The 15,374-nt window shown below is 40.3% G+C and overlaps 1 protein-coding gene across 6 annotated transcripts in view; it reads right to left on the bottom strand.

Annotated features, from left to right (window-relative positions):
• Positions 1-15,374, bottom strand: part of GRIK1 (glutamate ionotropic receptor kainate type subunit 1) — a 467,772-nt gene that overhangs the window by 117,247 nt on the left and 335,151 nt on the right. For all 6 annotated transcript variants that reach the window (XM_042229760.2, XM_042229778.2, XM_027978475.3 and 3 more), the window contains exons 5-6: positions 13,141-13,194; positions 9,761-9,934 (exon numbers count right to left, since the gene is read on the bottom strand). In XM_042229760.2, coding sequence (XP_042085694.1) covers positions 9,761-9,934; positions 13,141-13,194 — 228 coding nt within the window. The remainder of the gene's footprint in view (positions 1-9,760; positions 9,935-13,140; positions 13,195-15,374) is intronic.

The following is a 15,374-nucleotide window of genomic DNA, read 5'->3' as shown; positions in this document are numbered from 1 at the left end:
TTTGGGATGAAGGCTGAGTTCAGAGCATATGTTCTCAGCTACCATGGTATGGGGACTTGGGACTTTTGAGCCTTGGAATGTACCTTTTTAAAATATACATTTGTATGTATATTCACTAATTAGCTGATGGATGATTGATTTGATAGAGAAGTGTGAGGAGAGGAATTCCAAAGGTCTAACTTTTCTATACACGTAACTTAGTGACAAGGTTGTCTCTATACTGAGCTAAGTAATAAGAAGATTCAAAACTACAGGCCAGATTGGTGCTTTCCAAATTCAAAGAAGAAAATCATTTATTCTAAAGCTATGCTTCCCTTTTTATACAATGTTTTCTTAGGCTGAGGAGACATTTAAGTACTTTATAGCACTAATAAACTACCAGTGAATTTCCTCCCCTTTACAGTTTTATGCTAGAGGCCTGCTTACCCAACAGCAACTCTCAAGCCATTTTAAGTAAATATATACAAAGAAATGGCCAGTGTTTCAAATTTTATTCTTCCAAATGTGTTTGTTTTCACATTCTATTTACACATAAAGCTTAGAAGACACCACATGCTCAGTGTCTCTAAGAGAATATTTTTATAGCACATGGATCACAAAAGAGGCACATTGAAAGTGGGCTTCTTTCCAGTGCACAATATTTTGGTGATTATAATGATGTGCAATAAAGGATTAACTCAGAGGACTTAGGGTGCTCAAACCCTTCCAATTCCAAAGAAAGGACTAACTAGTCTTTGACTGACTTCTGGGAGATTACGTCTTTAAAATATTCTGCCTAGTCAGAGTGTCTTTGCATCAGTGGGGTCATGGGTAATGCAAATAGTTTATGCTAACAGTGTGACTCATGGTGATTGCCTATTTTTGTTCACTTGGTGCTCTGGACCTTGTCATATCAGTTTGACCTCTGGAGTGACTGGAGACTAACTGAGGCCAGATGGGTAGGTGCTCTGTGCCTATGTGACTGATGCCCCATAAATTCCTGGATGCTGAGCCTCAGATGAGCTTCCCTGGTTGGCAACAGTTCATATATTTTGTCACACATCTTTGCTGAGAGAATGAAACACTGTCAATGCAGACTTGGTCTCTGTGACTTTTGTTGATTTTAATCTGTACCCTTTTGCTGTAACAAATTGTAACTATGAATATAACAGCTTTTCTGATTTCTGAGTCCTCCTAAATGAAAGTGAAAGTCACTCAATTGTGTCCAACTCTTTGTGACCCCATGGAATATATACAGTCCATGGAATTTTCCAGGCCAGAATGCTAGAGTGGGTTGCCTTTCCCTTCTCCAGGGGATCTTCCCACCCCAGGGACTGAACCCAGGTCTCCCACTTTGCTGGTAGATTCTTTACCATCTGAGTCACCAGGGAAGCTCTTGGGGACCCCAATAAAGTGGCCTTGGGGACCCCAATACAAACCAATGAGATGTTATGTCACTTTAGGGATGAGAGCCTGAGACAGCTTTATGGAGTCTCCACATTTTCCTCCCTGCCTGGTATGTTGCTGTTGTTGGAAAAACCTAGAGGAGATCAGCGAGCTGAAGGGAGACCCAGTCTTTGGAGAGCAAATATGTGAAATGCATGGATTTTCCATCTTCTCTCCAAATTTGGAAACATTCACATTACCCTGATATGGATAAACGAGTCGTTTCTCTCGGAGGGAAATGCTTTCAAATAGTGCCTTATCCCCCTCATTTCCTAGTTTCCTCTATTAAAATGTTAATATCTCACCCACACATAGAGCTAACAGCAATTTGCCTCTTAGTATGAATTAGCTGGTTTCCTTCTTTTCTGAGACACACCCCTTGAAACAAGGAGGATTCTGATAAGGGTGAGAAGGCTCGTGTTTTGGCTACAAGATCCCTGCAAGGGAACACAAGGTGGTGGGGTGGATGCTTCTGAGGGAGCCAAAGTGCTAGGAGAGTCGGTGAGCACTCAGGAAGTAGGGAAGAACAACTTGCAAGTGAGCTTGCATTTGGAAGAAGGTTGTGGAAGGTAGCAAAGATACTACCTTGTACTCATTATCTAGAAATTCAGTAATTAAGAGAGCAGCTTTAGTGAAATCTGGCACAGAAGTTGGCATACTGAGAATCTCAGTGAGTATTTGCCAGCTTTTGAGAAAGACAGGAATAGGGAAAAGATGACTTATGCAGAGTTGGAAAACAGAACTGGGTGATGCCATTGGTCATACAGCTCACACAGATCCCAGGAAACAGGCCATCTTGGACTAGACTTGCAAACAAAAGAAGGTGTGTCTTTGTAGACAATTGGACCCTGACTTGAATAAGATAGAATCTCTCTTTCAGAAAGCCTTTTGTTCTTCTTTCATTGAATACAAATTGGCAAAACAGCAGGTACCATTATGTAAATTCAAGACTATGTCCTAAAGGCTTTGTGTACGTTACCTAATTGAATTTGTAAAGTATTATTATACAGAATGCAGATGAGCTAGGAGGTTCAGAGAGGCTACACAATTTAGGATATTTAGTTATTCAGGGACATAGGAAGGACTAAACTAGGTTTTCTTAATCTGGAAAGATCTTGCTTCTTCTACGGAATCCCACTGCCTGTTGAATCACAAGGGTAGATTCGAGGGCAGTAGACAGTCAGGGTGACACTCAAGTTGGAGACTCAAAGTTGTCTTCTCTATGGTTCATCATTACAGGAAACAGTTACATGTGAGATAAGGGTACTGACTTAACTTCACATTGTGAATGCATGTGAAGAACCGGTAAGGCACATGACAGATCAATGTGAGGTTGTTTCCATGGCTGTATGCCATATTGAATCGCACAGAATTCTGGTTCACAATCAGAGAAGAATCCATCTGAGAATGGTCTGCTCCATTACCAAAGCCTATCCTCAAAACCCAATAGATTGAATTAGTCCAAGAGAGAAATTTAAACGTAGAGAAAAGAAATGAAGTACATTTTACAGAATCACTCTATTCAGTTAACTAACATTTCAGCTGATAAAACACTTTTAAAAAAAATCTCAAGGTGTTTTTAAATAATGAGTTTCACTATTTTTGTACTCTTGACTCAGTTTTAGAAAAGGCAGAGGAACCAGAGATCAAATTGCCAACATCCACTGGAACATCGAAAAAGCAAGAGAGTTCCAGAAAAACATCTATTTCTGCTTTATTGACTATGCCAAAGCCTTTGACTGTGTGGATCACAATAAACTGTGGAAAATTCTGAGAGATGGGAATACCAGACCACCTGGCATGCCTCTTGAGAAACCTGTATCCAGGTCAGGAAGCAACAGTTAGAACTGGATGTGGAAAAACAGACTGGTTCCAAATAGGAAAAGGAGTACATCAAGGCAGTATATTGTCACCCTGCTTATTTAACTTCTATGCAGAGTACATCATGAGAAACGCTGGACTGGAAGAAACACAAGCTGGAATCAAGATTGCCGGGAGAAATATCAATAACCTCAGATATGCAGATGACACCACCCTTATGGCAGAAAGTGAAGAGGAGCTAAAAAGCCTCTTGATGAAAGTGAAAGAGGAGAGTGAAAAAGTTGGCTTAAAGCTCAACATTCAGAAAACGAAGATCATGGCATCTGGTCCCATCACTTCATGGGAAATAGATGGGGAAACAGTGGAAACAGTGTCAGACTTTATTTTTTGGGGCTCCAAAATCACTGCAGATGGTGACTGCAGCCATGAAATTAAAAGACGCTTACTCCTTGGAAGAAAAGTTATGACCAACCTAGATAGCATATTCAAAAGCAGAGACATTACTTTGACGACTAAGGTCCGTCTAGTCAACGCTATGGTTTTTCCTGTGGTCATGTATGGATGTGAGAGTTGGACTGTGAAGAAGGCTGAGCGCCTAAGAATTGATGCTTTTGAACTGTGGTGTTGGAGAAGACTCTTGAGGGTCCCTTGGACTGCCAGGAGATCCAACCAGTCCATTCTGAAGGAGATCAACCCTGGGATTTCTTTGGAAGGAATGATGCTAAAGCCGAAGTTCCAGTACTTTGGACACCTCATGCGAAGAGTTGACTCATTGGAAAAGACTCTGATGCTGGGAGAGATTGGGGACAGGAGGAGAAGGGAACGACCCAGGATGAGATGGCTGGATGGCATCACAGACTGGATGGACGTGAGTCTGAGTGAACTCCGGGAGATGATGATAGACAGGGAGGCCTGGCATGCTGCAATTCATGGGGTCATAAAGAGTCGGACACGACTGAGTGACTGAACTGAACTGAACTGAACTGACTCAGTTAACAGTTTTCTTAATTAACTCAATTTTGACCCTGTTTTTAATGTCAATATTTTTTTATTATTAATATATATATTTCTTACGTCTGAAGTCAAAATTCTTGGACTTACATATTTTCAGGTTTGAATGTGTTCTGACATAATAATATGCTTTGAAGATATTTTTAGTGTATAATGTTCTAAGAAATTCTTAATTGTTAAAACATTGAAAAGTAGATAAGTAGATGGAATGTCAAAATACATAGTTTTTTAAAAAATCCTATATTTTATGTTCATAAGGGCATCTGTGCATGTACATGGCACACACAAAGATAAAGGGCTACAGAGAGATTCACTTTGGAGAACAGTGCGGAAATGTCATGCAATTTTGGAGAAAGCAAGTCCATTAAAAGAGTATTACTTAATTATTGATAGTGGTTAGTGTATGTCTAATTTTTGAAATAATATTATTACTTTAGAATAATCTCTGTTTTTATTAATCATGCCCATTTCTCATTTATAGATGCTCTCTTTGGACTTTTGCAGTATTATCTCAGGGCTATGTGAATATTTTTCCTTTAATATCTTGAGTCTTAGTAGACCTCAGGTCATACGTAGTAGACCTCAATTATTAATACATTAATTCTTTTATTAAATACATGTTTATTGAAGGCCTGTTTTGTGCCAGCTTTTTCCTAGTGTTGAGAATAGAGCAAAATATGAATAGACAAAATTTCCAGCTTCATGGAGTTTGTATTCTTGAAGGTGATGGCACCAAACCAACAAATCTGAATATGACATATTGGCATAAAGGCTACAAAGAAAAGTAAAACAGGTTAGGGGAGGGAGAATAAGAGGAAGAGAGGGTTCTAGACTAGGTAGCAGGTTCATAGAAGGTGTCTTCAGTGATGTAACCTTCGAGCAAACATGAATAGGGGAAAATTCCAAGCACTGGAAGCAGCAAATGCTGAGATGCAAGAATGAAGTAAGTCCAAAAGAGAAAAAAATATTTCATATTAGCCCAAAATGTGGAATCTAGAAAAATGGTAAAGATGAACCTATTTGCAAAGCAGAAACAGAGATACAGACATAGAGAACAAACATATGGATGCTAAGTGGGGAAGGGTACTGGGGGATAACTTGGGAGATTGAGACTGACGTATGTACACTATTGATTATGTGTATAAACCATTACTAATGAGAACTTACTGTATAGCACAGGGAACTCTACTCATTGCTCTGTGGCAATCTAAACGGGAAGGAAATCCAGAAAAAGGGGAATATATGTAGATGTATGCTGGACTCACTCACCTCACACGCTAGTGAAGCAATGAGCAAAACTCTCCAAGCCAGGCTTCAGCAGTACATGAACTGTGAACCTCCAGATGTTTAGGCTGGTTTTAGAAAAGGCAGAGGAACCAGAGATCAAATTGCCAACATCTGCTGGATTATCAAAAAAGCAAGAAAGTTCCAGAAAAATATCTATTTCTGCTTTATTGACTATGCCAAAGCCTTTGACTCTGTAGATCACAATATACTGTGGAAAATTCTGAAACAGATGGGAATACCAAACCACCTGACCTGCCTCTTGAGAAACCTGTATCCAGGCCAGGAAGCAACAGTTAGAACTGGATGTGGAAAAACAGACTGGTTCCAAATAGGAAAAGGAGTACGTCAAGGCTGTAGATTGTCACCCTGCTTGTTTAACTTCTATGCAGAGAACATCATGAAAATGCTGGGATGGATGAAGCACAAGCTGGAATCAAGATTGCCAGGAGGAATATCAATAACCTCAGATATGCTGATGACACCACCCTTATGGCAGAAAGCAAAGAACTAAAGAGCTTCTTGATGAAAGTGAAAGAGGAGAGTGAAAAAGTTGGCTTAAAACTCAACATTCAGAAAGCTAAGATCATGCATCCAGTCCCATCACTTCATGGCAAATAGATGGGGACACAGTGGAAACAGTGACAGACCTTATTTTCTGGGGCTCCAAAATCACTGCAGATGATAATTGCAGCCATGAAATTAAAAGAAGCTTGCTCCTTGGAAAAGTTATGACCAACTTAGATAGCATATTAAAAAGCAGAGACATTACTTTGCCAACAAAGGTCCATCTAGCCGAGGTTATGGTTTTTCCAGTGGTCATGAACGGGTATGAGAGTTGGACTATAAAGAAAGCTGAGCGCCGAAGAATTGATGCTTTTGAACTGCGGTGTTGGAGAAGACTCTTGAGAGTTCCTTGGACTGCAAGGAGATCCAACCAGTCCATCCTAAAGGAGATCAGTCCTGGGTGTTCAATGGAATGACTGATGTTGAGTCTAAAACTCCAATCCTTTGGCCACCTGATGTGAAGAGCTGACTCATTTGAAAAGACCCTGATGCTGGGAAAGATTGAAGGCGGGAGGAGAAGGGCACGACAGAGGATGAGATGATTGGATGGCATCACTGACTCAATGGACAAGGGTTTGGGTGGACTCTGGGAGTTGGTGATGGACAGGGAGGCCTGGCGTGCTGCAGTCCATGGGGTCACAGAGAGTTGGACATGACTGAGTGGCTGAACTGACTGATGCCTGACTCACACCAAAAAAATAACGCAACATTGTAAAGCAACTATACTCCAATAAAAATTTAGAAAAAAAATAATGAGTGAAATATGGACCTGAAATATATAGACACAGTGGAATTGGAACTAAAGGAGTTTTTGTCTTTAAGGTAGAGAAGAAGGAGTTTGAGTTCAGAGGCTGAGAACAAAGACTTGATAACACTGGGCCTGGTCTTGTGGACTTGGGGTGTGCTTTCTTGACTCAACCATCAGTCCATCAGATGCCCTTATTGTTGGTGTTGTTGTTCAGTTGCTAAGTCATGTCCGACTCTGCAACCCCATGGACTGCAGCATGCCAGGTTTCCCTGTCCTTCAGTATCTCATAGAGTTTGCTCAAGCTGATGTCCATCAAGTCGGTGATAGGCTATCCAATCATCTCATCCTCTTTCACCCCTTTCTCCTCTTGTCCTCCATCTTCCCCAGCATCAGTCTTTTCCAATGAGTCAGCTCTTTGCATCAGGTGGCCACAGTATTGGAGTTTCAGCTTCAGCATAAGTCTTTACAGTGAATATTTAGAGTTGATTTCCCTTATTATTCTGGAGAAGGAAATGGCAACCCATTCCAGTACTCTTTCCTGGAAAATTCCATGGATGGAGGAGCCTGGTAGACTATAGTCCATGGGGTCGCAAAGAGTCGGACACGACTGAGCAACTTCACTTCCCTTATTATACTTGCCCTGTAAGCTTCCTGTGACTATTTCTCTACTCCCAAATTAGCTAAAAGGAAACAGTGAACTGCAAAATGGACTCTTTGGAAAAATACAGGTTAACATTATGCTTCACAGGATCAGTGGCAAGGCTCTATCTGCGTAACCGTGGGATCTGCCTTCTAGTGGCCAACTGAGAATCACCACTGTTTTTCACCAATGATGTCATAATCTAACATAGTTGCTCTACCCACTTTTATAGCAACCTGCTGAGCCACCTTCTGTTCTAATAAATCCCTATTTCCCTTTATAGTTTATAATAATAACAACAACAACAATGTTAATAACAGTGACTCCTCTGGTTGGATGAGAAGACTACAGTGAACTCTAGACAGTCTCTCATCCTTGGGGACATGGGGCTGCCATGCTTCCTGTCCACAGGACTGGTGAGCCTGACTGGGTGAGAATGGTATTGTTCTTTCTGCCTTATTCAATGCTTTGTCTCATCTCAGTCAATATGCACAAACTCTTCTGTCAGCTCAGTATAATTGAAGACAATGGACAATTTTTTTAAATAAATTAAGACATACTTGTGATGAATAATTAATGTCTGGCATGAATTCACATCTGTATTAAGGTAGGTCCAAGCTCTAACTCTTTCAGTGGTGCTCAAGGAACACAGGTAAAAATGACTCACAATCTCATGCTGTGATAAAGATCTTGTTTGAGAAGTAGGGGTAGAGGGTGGACAGAAGATTTTGAACCATATGTGAACACACTGGAATACAACTCCAGGAGGAAAGATATACCAGCAGCTTTTTTTTTTTTTTTTAACTCTCTCTCTCTCCTTCCCCCCCTCCCTTTCTCTTTATCTTTCATTTCAAAAGTCTAGCATTTCCTTGGATATTTTCTACTTCCTATTCAAAGCAATGTTTCAAGTCATCCCAAGGCTCATTTGTACCAAAATGCTTTCCATCATTATCTCTCAGATCACTTTGTATATTTTAAGAGTTATTTCAGGTTTGAACAAAAGACAGGGACCTTAAACACGGAATCATCCAGAACCACTTAATTCATTCATTTCTTCTTTTTTTTTCATTTGTACCTTGTTCAAAAAAGATAGAAAAAGAAGAGAAATCCCAAGTTTATTTATCTGTGAGATGATGCCTTTCAGTTATCGGTAAATTGCATCTTAAAAGCAAGAGAGTTTCTCCTGATGATGGGAACAGAGAATGAAATACTATGCCAATTTAAAATGCTATTACCTGCCCGCATTCCCAATATCTTTTCCCTTGGATGACACTGTTCTGACATAGAGATCTTTTTTTTTTTTTTTATTTCCTGCAATTTTCTTCCATCACACAGGGAGCTTCATTAGAGAAATAAAGCTAGGGTAGGTGCATTTGACAACAAGAGACAAATGATGTTAGTGAGCAGCTCTCTGATGAGGCAGTTTGCAATTTATGTGTTCAGCAGAGTACCTCTCTCTCCGTTGGAGGCAGGCTTGGCATCTGCTTTGAGAGCGACATATGGCTGGTGTAAAGCACTGTCAGTGCCTGCAAAGGTGCGCCTTCCTGCACCCAGGACAAGAAGAGTGTGAACACTCCAAACATATGGAAATTTGGATTTTTCCACGTGCGCTTCTGCTTGCTGAGATGCGGCAGAAGCAAGGAGAGCAAACTGATTCTGAAGGACCTTTACAGGCAGCTTGTTCCTCCTCTTTCCCTCCCTCCTTCCCAAGGCCACATTCCCAGGAGGTAACCTGTTTCCCACTTCCCCTTGCTTTGGTTTATGCCTTGCCACCATTTAGCTGACAGTGGTGACTGTCTTCGCATTTACCTTTTTATGTGAGGCCATTACGGTCAGGAAGTTGAAAAGAACAGTTTTTGACAGTTGCCATGCACAAGCTTTCAAAATCCATAAAAATCCTTCCTCCTCCTCTCATACAAGTCTAGGCACAGGTTATAACACGTTTCTCTTGCAGGACAGAAAGCATGCTATGTGTGTTGTAAGTCATTTCAGTAGTGTCCGACTCATTGTAACCCACAGGACTGTAGCCCGCCAGGCTCCTCTGTCCACAGAATTCTCCAGGCAAGAATACTGGAGTGGATAGCCATTCTCTTCTCCAGGGGATTTTCCTGACCCAGGGATTGAACCCGGGTCTCCTGTGTTGAAGGCAGATTCTTTACCATCTGTGCTACCAGGGGAGCCCATAGAAAGCATTTGAGAGTCTTAACCTAACCCCTGAGGAAATCAAACATTATCTCAAATGATTTTATTTTAAAGCTACTTACAGTCATCATGCCATCCAAAAGGCCAGTCTCAGGCCTGGGTGGAGCCTGCAATCTTTCCATGGACCACTTCTCAATGATGGCAGAAACGTGGGGGTTGTCAATATTCAGTAGCCGAAACCCAGTCATGTTTACACCACTGTACCTATAGAGTTCCAGATCTAAAGCAAATAAGTCCTGCGCAGTGTTAAAAATGATAAAAGAAGAAAGAGTTAACATTTTCAGCGTTCTTGATGCAAAAGAGAGCTAACGCTTGCAGAAGCAACAAACAGATTAAAACAAGCATGGCAGCGATCATCACACTGGTTCTATAAAAGAACGGTTCCTGTTGTTCTTCATTTGCACGCTGCCTGACAAATTCTAAGGCAGCAATAATTTTCATTTTCATCCATTTGTTTTTGCAATACTGTTAGAGCTTGTATATGGAGAAGGAAATGGCAGCCCACTCCAGTGTTCTTGCCTGGAGAATCCCAGGGACGGGGGAGCCTGGTGGGCTGCCATCTATGGGGTCACACAGAGTCGGACATGACAGAAGCGACTTAGCAGCAGCAGAATTTTTATAAACCAAGAACAGGAATTAAGCTGCCAATAATTAGCATGCCCCTGGACACAGGATATACCATTCTGGGAAGCTAGAGCATTTTGTTCCTAAGGATATAGTCCTTTGGGGAGTTGAAAGGGGCCTCTGTGTCCATTCGGTACACTGCTTTTGTTTTCTAGGTGAGGAAACCAAGGTTCTCGGTGGTGATGTGGCTGACCTGAGAATGATCCACTTGTAGTGGCAGTACCTCCTGTCTCCCTCATAACTTTCTGCCCCACGCTGCAAAGGAGGTAAAGTTTGGATCTTGCATATACATTTGACAGGAAGATCACTCTCAGCAAAAAAAAAAAAAAAAAAATTTCCTGGCTCACTGAAACTAACCCATGTCTCGTATAATGAGAGCATGAAAATTGCTCACTAGACACAAGCTTAGAATAAGAAACAAATGGTTCTTTTCAGAGAATAAACTAGAGCCTGTGGTTGTATGGATATGAATATCTTAACAGTAGGACTTGTTCTTTTAGATAATGTTTCAGGGGAAAAAACTTGAACACATCCTAGTATTTTCCATTATATATAAGGGCTGAATTTAAACCAAAAGTTTTGTTGGTTTGCGTTTAAAATAGACTTAAGTGATCATTTCAACTTTTTTCCTATAAACAAAGGTTAGACTCTAAAGCATGTCATTAAAATATCTCACATTTTGGAATGAACTAAAATTTCAAAATAGTATTTAATGGTTAATAAAAGAAAAAAAAACTTGCGTAAAAATTTTCTACCAGTGTGACTGCTTTATTGAAAGTACGAGACAGCACATTATCTGCGATGATAGTTGTTAACTGAAGAGGAAAACCTCAGGAACATTTCATGATTTATATGTGTGGAAAATGCATACACATTTATTCTTTCGAATAATTCTTTTCTATATCACTACTTCCAAGATAACTTTACATTAGACTGTGGAATCTTAAGAACGCAGTTCTGAACTCCTGGCTCATGTGAGAAAAAAAATGCACTGCCTTTTAAATTGTTATGTCTACTTCCCTTGCACTAAGTAACGAATTCTCTTTTGTCTTTAAGTTTCATTAATACTCATGAACAAAACTGGTAGGACAACAAAAGCAAAGCATGGCAGAATGCAGATAAAACCAAAGGAAATTGCTTAAAGAAGCAAATTTAAAGAATAAGATCCAAGGCAGAATGATTCCTTAAGCACACTCAATGAACACAAGGAAAGTTAACTCAAGTTACAGGGGGCCAGAGAGAAACTTCCAGGATGCATATTGATTCCCTTATTAATTAAACAGTACAGAAATACAATACACTAATGTGAATACGCTAAATACGTGCACAGTTCATTTGGTCTCCAAATTGTTTCTGTGCAAGATAGAATATGGAGAGTTCGAGGGCCAATTTTCAACATCCCCTTGTTAGTGGAGGATGAGGCAGTAAGTAAGAGTATAAAGGCAACTGATCTGTCCTTCCATTGAAGACTAGCCTTCTTAGGTTTCATTGTTTATATTTTTCTCAAATTTCAATGAAAACTAACTCTTAAAGGCATATACACCTGGGAAAGATGGAAAGTTCAGAGGCAGATGGCCATCTCACCTTGAGTAAGACATACGTGTTCATGGTGATGGGGATGGGCAATATTTGTGAGCAGAGTAAGACACTTCCTAGTTCTCAAGGTCTCCCTTGACTCTTCTGACAGAGGATCCCATCAGGATGTCAACGAGGCGGTGAAGACCACGGAAACTTGAGTTCAGGAACTTCTGCCCTGTGTCCTACTCTCTGACTCCGAGCTCAGGAGCAGTGATAATTTTAACAGCTGCCCCATAGCATTTGTCTTGTGATGTCCTCTGCAGTCCTTCCTGCTCTCAGAGATACTCAACTGAAGAATGGAGTTTCCTGCTTCCAGAAGAGGTGCCTGAGACCTGTCTGGTCTTGCTTCAAAGGCTGTACTTTCTCTGATGCACCAGCCTACTTGACCAGATTCCTTTGGGAAAACCATACTCTTATTGAATCCCACAAATCTGGGTAGATTTTAGCTGACACACTTTTACAGGTTAGAAATGGAGGTTGATCATGTGTCTTCTCATGTAAGAGAATGGAGTGTGTGTTGGGAGTGATGTATTGTGTGTGCGGCTGAGAGCTAACACATCATTCTGATGTGTTAAATGCTTAAATCATTCTTCCTCGACCTGATAATCTCTCAAAAGTTAAGGTTGTATAGCTTCTTTTGAATGTCTTCGGCTTAGAGCCATGGTTTTTCTTATGATTAAAAATGTTCAATGTGGAAAGCCTCTACCAAATTCCTTATCTTGATAGTTTTCCAAATACCTGACAGGTGACCCCTGGCTAAATCAGCTGTCCACTGGACACAGGTGGAGAAATCACATCAGATAGCATGCCAAGATACACTTTAGTGTGTCCTCTAAGATATGTAGCAAATATGATTCTTCTTTATTAATAGTTTGTACTTTGGCAGTTTCTATTTAATGGAAGCTTTATTTTAATTCCTTTTTGGATGCACATGCATTGATGCTAGTTAAGAAAAGAAAGAAGGGAGGGAGGGAAGAAGGGAAGAAAGAAGGGAAGAAATCTAGCATTTCTAGATTTAGAGGGTTCTTAGGGATCAGAATTCCTAAGGAGAGGAGCCTGGTAGGAGGTCGTCTATGGGGTCTCACAGAGTTGGACACGACTGAAGTGACTTAGCAGTAGCAGCAGTAGGAAAATAAAACAAACCTCCATGACAATATCCTGCCTTTGACACCAGGGCTGACTTTAAAATAACCAAAGATTTTTTGATAGTGTGAAATACATTTCCACCCGATATGCTTACCAGGGTTGTGAAAAAGTAATGATAGTATTCAGTCATCATGCCCATGAACAGGATCTGCCAAAGAGAAATAAGGGAAAAGAATCAGAAACAGAATTATAAGAAGAAATAGATGATTAGTAGGCTGACTGCAGTAGCCTGGAGACGTAGACTAGGAAGGAGCTTTGGCAATTCAGAGACTCAATAGATAGAAACAAATGATTAATGTGGAGACAAACCAATGATTAATGTGGAGATAGGACCCAGGCCACTGACCTCCATCCTGCGTGCTTTCGTCACATTATGCTTGACCTTCATGGGAGAAATTGGTCGGCTGATCAAATTTAAAAATAGTTCATGCTCTACATATTTTATATCTGGAGTCGTCCATAATGGCACAGAGTCTTGCCTTTTCTACTGCTTGGGTTTCTGAGTAATTGCATGCTGAGATATATATTTTATTGATCTCCTTAGCTTTAGTACTTATCATAATGCCTCAGAGTAAAACTCATTAAATGTTGAATTGGCGATACTGATATGTAGATATATTTAAATGAAGATCTATACATATGCATGTCTCTGAAACCCTCCTCTCTACTCTTTCCCATCTTATCCCACAGAATGAGTAGGGCAAAAGAGAGTTGTTTATAAACAGAAAGATGGAACTATTTTTGTACTTCTTTTCACCGCCTCTTAAGTCTGATTCTGTTACCTAACTGGGATCCTGGCAGTTCCAACATTCTGTGTGTATGGTTTTTATTTGGTGGGGAGGAGCAAAAAAGAGGTAAACAGAAAGGACCAAGGTTCTAAATAGAGGTAATTTTTTAGACTGTGGTCTTTCGCTTGGATTCCTGGAAATGGTGTCCATTGAGAAGAAACAATTCCACGTGCTTTGGAGGTAAGATTGTCATTAATCTTTCAAATCAAGAGGATCACTTTCTTAAGTTTCCCTGGTGGCTCAGTGGTAGAGAATCTGCCTGCCAACCCAGGAGATGAAGGTTTGATCCCTGAGTTGGGAAGATCCCCTGGAGAAGGAAATGGCAACCTACTTCAGTATTCTCGCCTGGGAAATCATATGGACAGAGGAGCCGGGCAGGCTACCATCCATGGGATCACAAGAGAGTCCAATAGGACTTAGAGACTAAATGACCATAGCATCATCTTCCTGGGGGCCGGTCACTGCAGGACTGGGTGCTGTCTTTTTGGTATCTGCGTAGAAATGAATGGAGAAGACTCAGAAATCAAACTTGCAAGACAGTTATCCCCATAACTCATAAATGCTGGATTCAAATGAGGATCCCCTCTGGAAGTTTTAAAATCAGATATTCTTAGACTCCATCCCGGAGACCTCTTGAATTAGAATTTCTGAGAGTAGAGTTTCTGTATTTCACAGCAATGTTTGGGAATCACTGCTCTGTGGAAAACTTGTCCATTTGCATTATGGAACAATGGCTTTTATAACTTCAGTTTATGAAGAGGTGGATTGAAAAGATTTTCAGAAAAGCAATACAAGTTATCAGAGGTTTTGGAAAGTGTCTAACATATGCAGCCTAGAATGATTTTACACCAAAGGGGAGGGAGCATTTGGAGACGGCGCATACATAACATACAGGAGCACAGATCTGACACTTCCTGTGCTTTCACTGCTAACACAGAAACAAGAGGAATATTTAGTGAAATTGTAATGTCATGAAGGTAAGACAAATGACAGGAAACTCTCCCTATGAATCATAAGCCCACAGTATGCAAGTCACTCCTATGGTGATAACAAGACCAGGTGCACAAAAGGATTTTTAAAAGGGTAGAATTGCTTTAGGGCCATCAATAACATTTAAAAGCATGCATGGAGAGGTCTTGTTAGCTGACCTCTTATATCATTGGAGAATAAAGAGCTAACCTGCTGGGGTCACTCAGAATTCAATTTTTCATTTTGGTCGTTAGTGTAATTGCAGCTGAGATTATCTCTTGAAAGGGAACTGGCAAGTTTTATGTCAAGATACAGACCTGGACACTGAGGTTTAAAATATTATTTCTGGAACTGAAAAAAACACCAAGGTACCTGAATTTTCAGTCTTTTATATGGGTGGATTTTTCTTTTTAAACTTTATTATGGAGGCATTTGATCACCAGTTGAGAGTGCAGATTTTTTTTCTTAAAGCAAATATAATTCCTGGAGGCAAATACTTATCTAAAATGTCTCTTATTTAATGTTAGAAAAGACTTATGCAGATGCGATGAATAAACAGCTAATGAACCTG

The sequence above is a fragment of the Ovis aries genome, chromosome 1 (genome assembly GCF_016772045.2).
Source record: "Ovis aries strain OAR_USU_Benz2616 breed Rambouillet chromosome 1, ARS-UI_Ramb_v3.0, whole genome shotgun sequence".
Taxonomy (NCBI): domain Eukaryota; kingdom Metazoa; phylum Chordata; class Mammalia; order Artiodactyla; family Bovidae; genus Ovis; species Ovis aries.
Note: the sequence above shows the minus strand (reverse complement) of the source record. Positions and strands in the feature narration are given on the sequence as shown.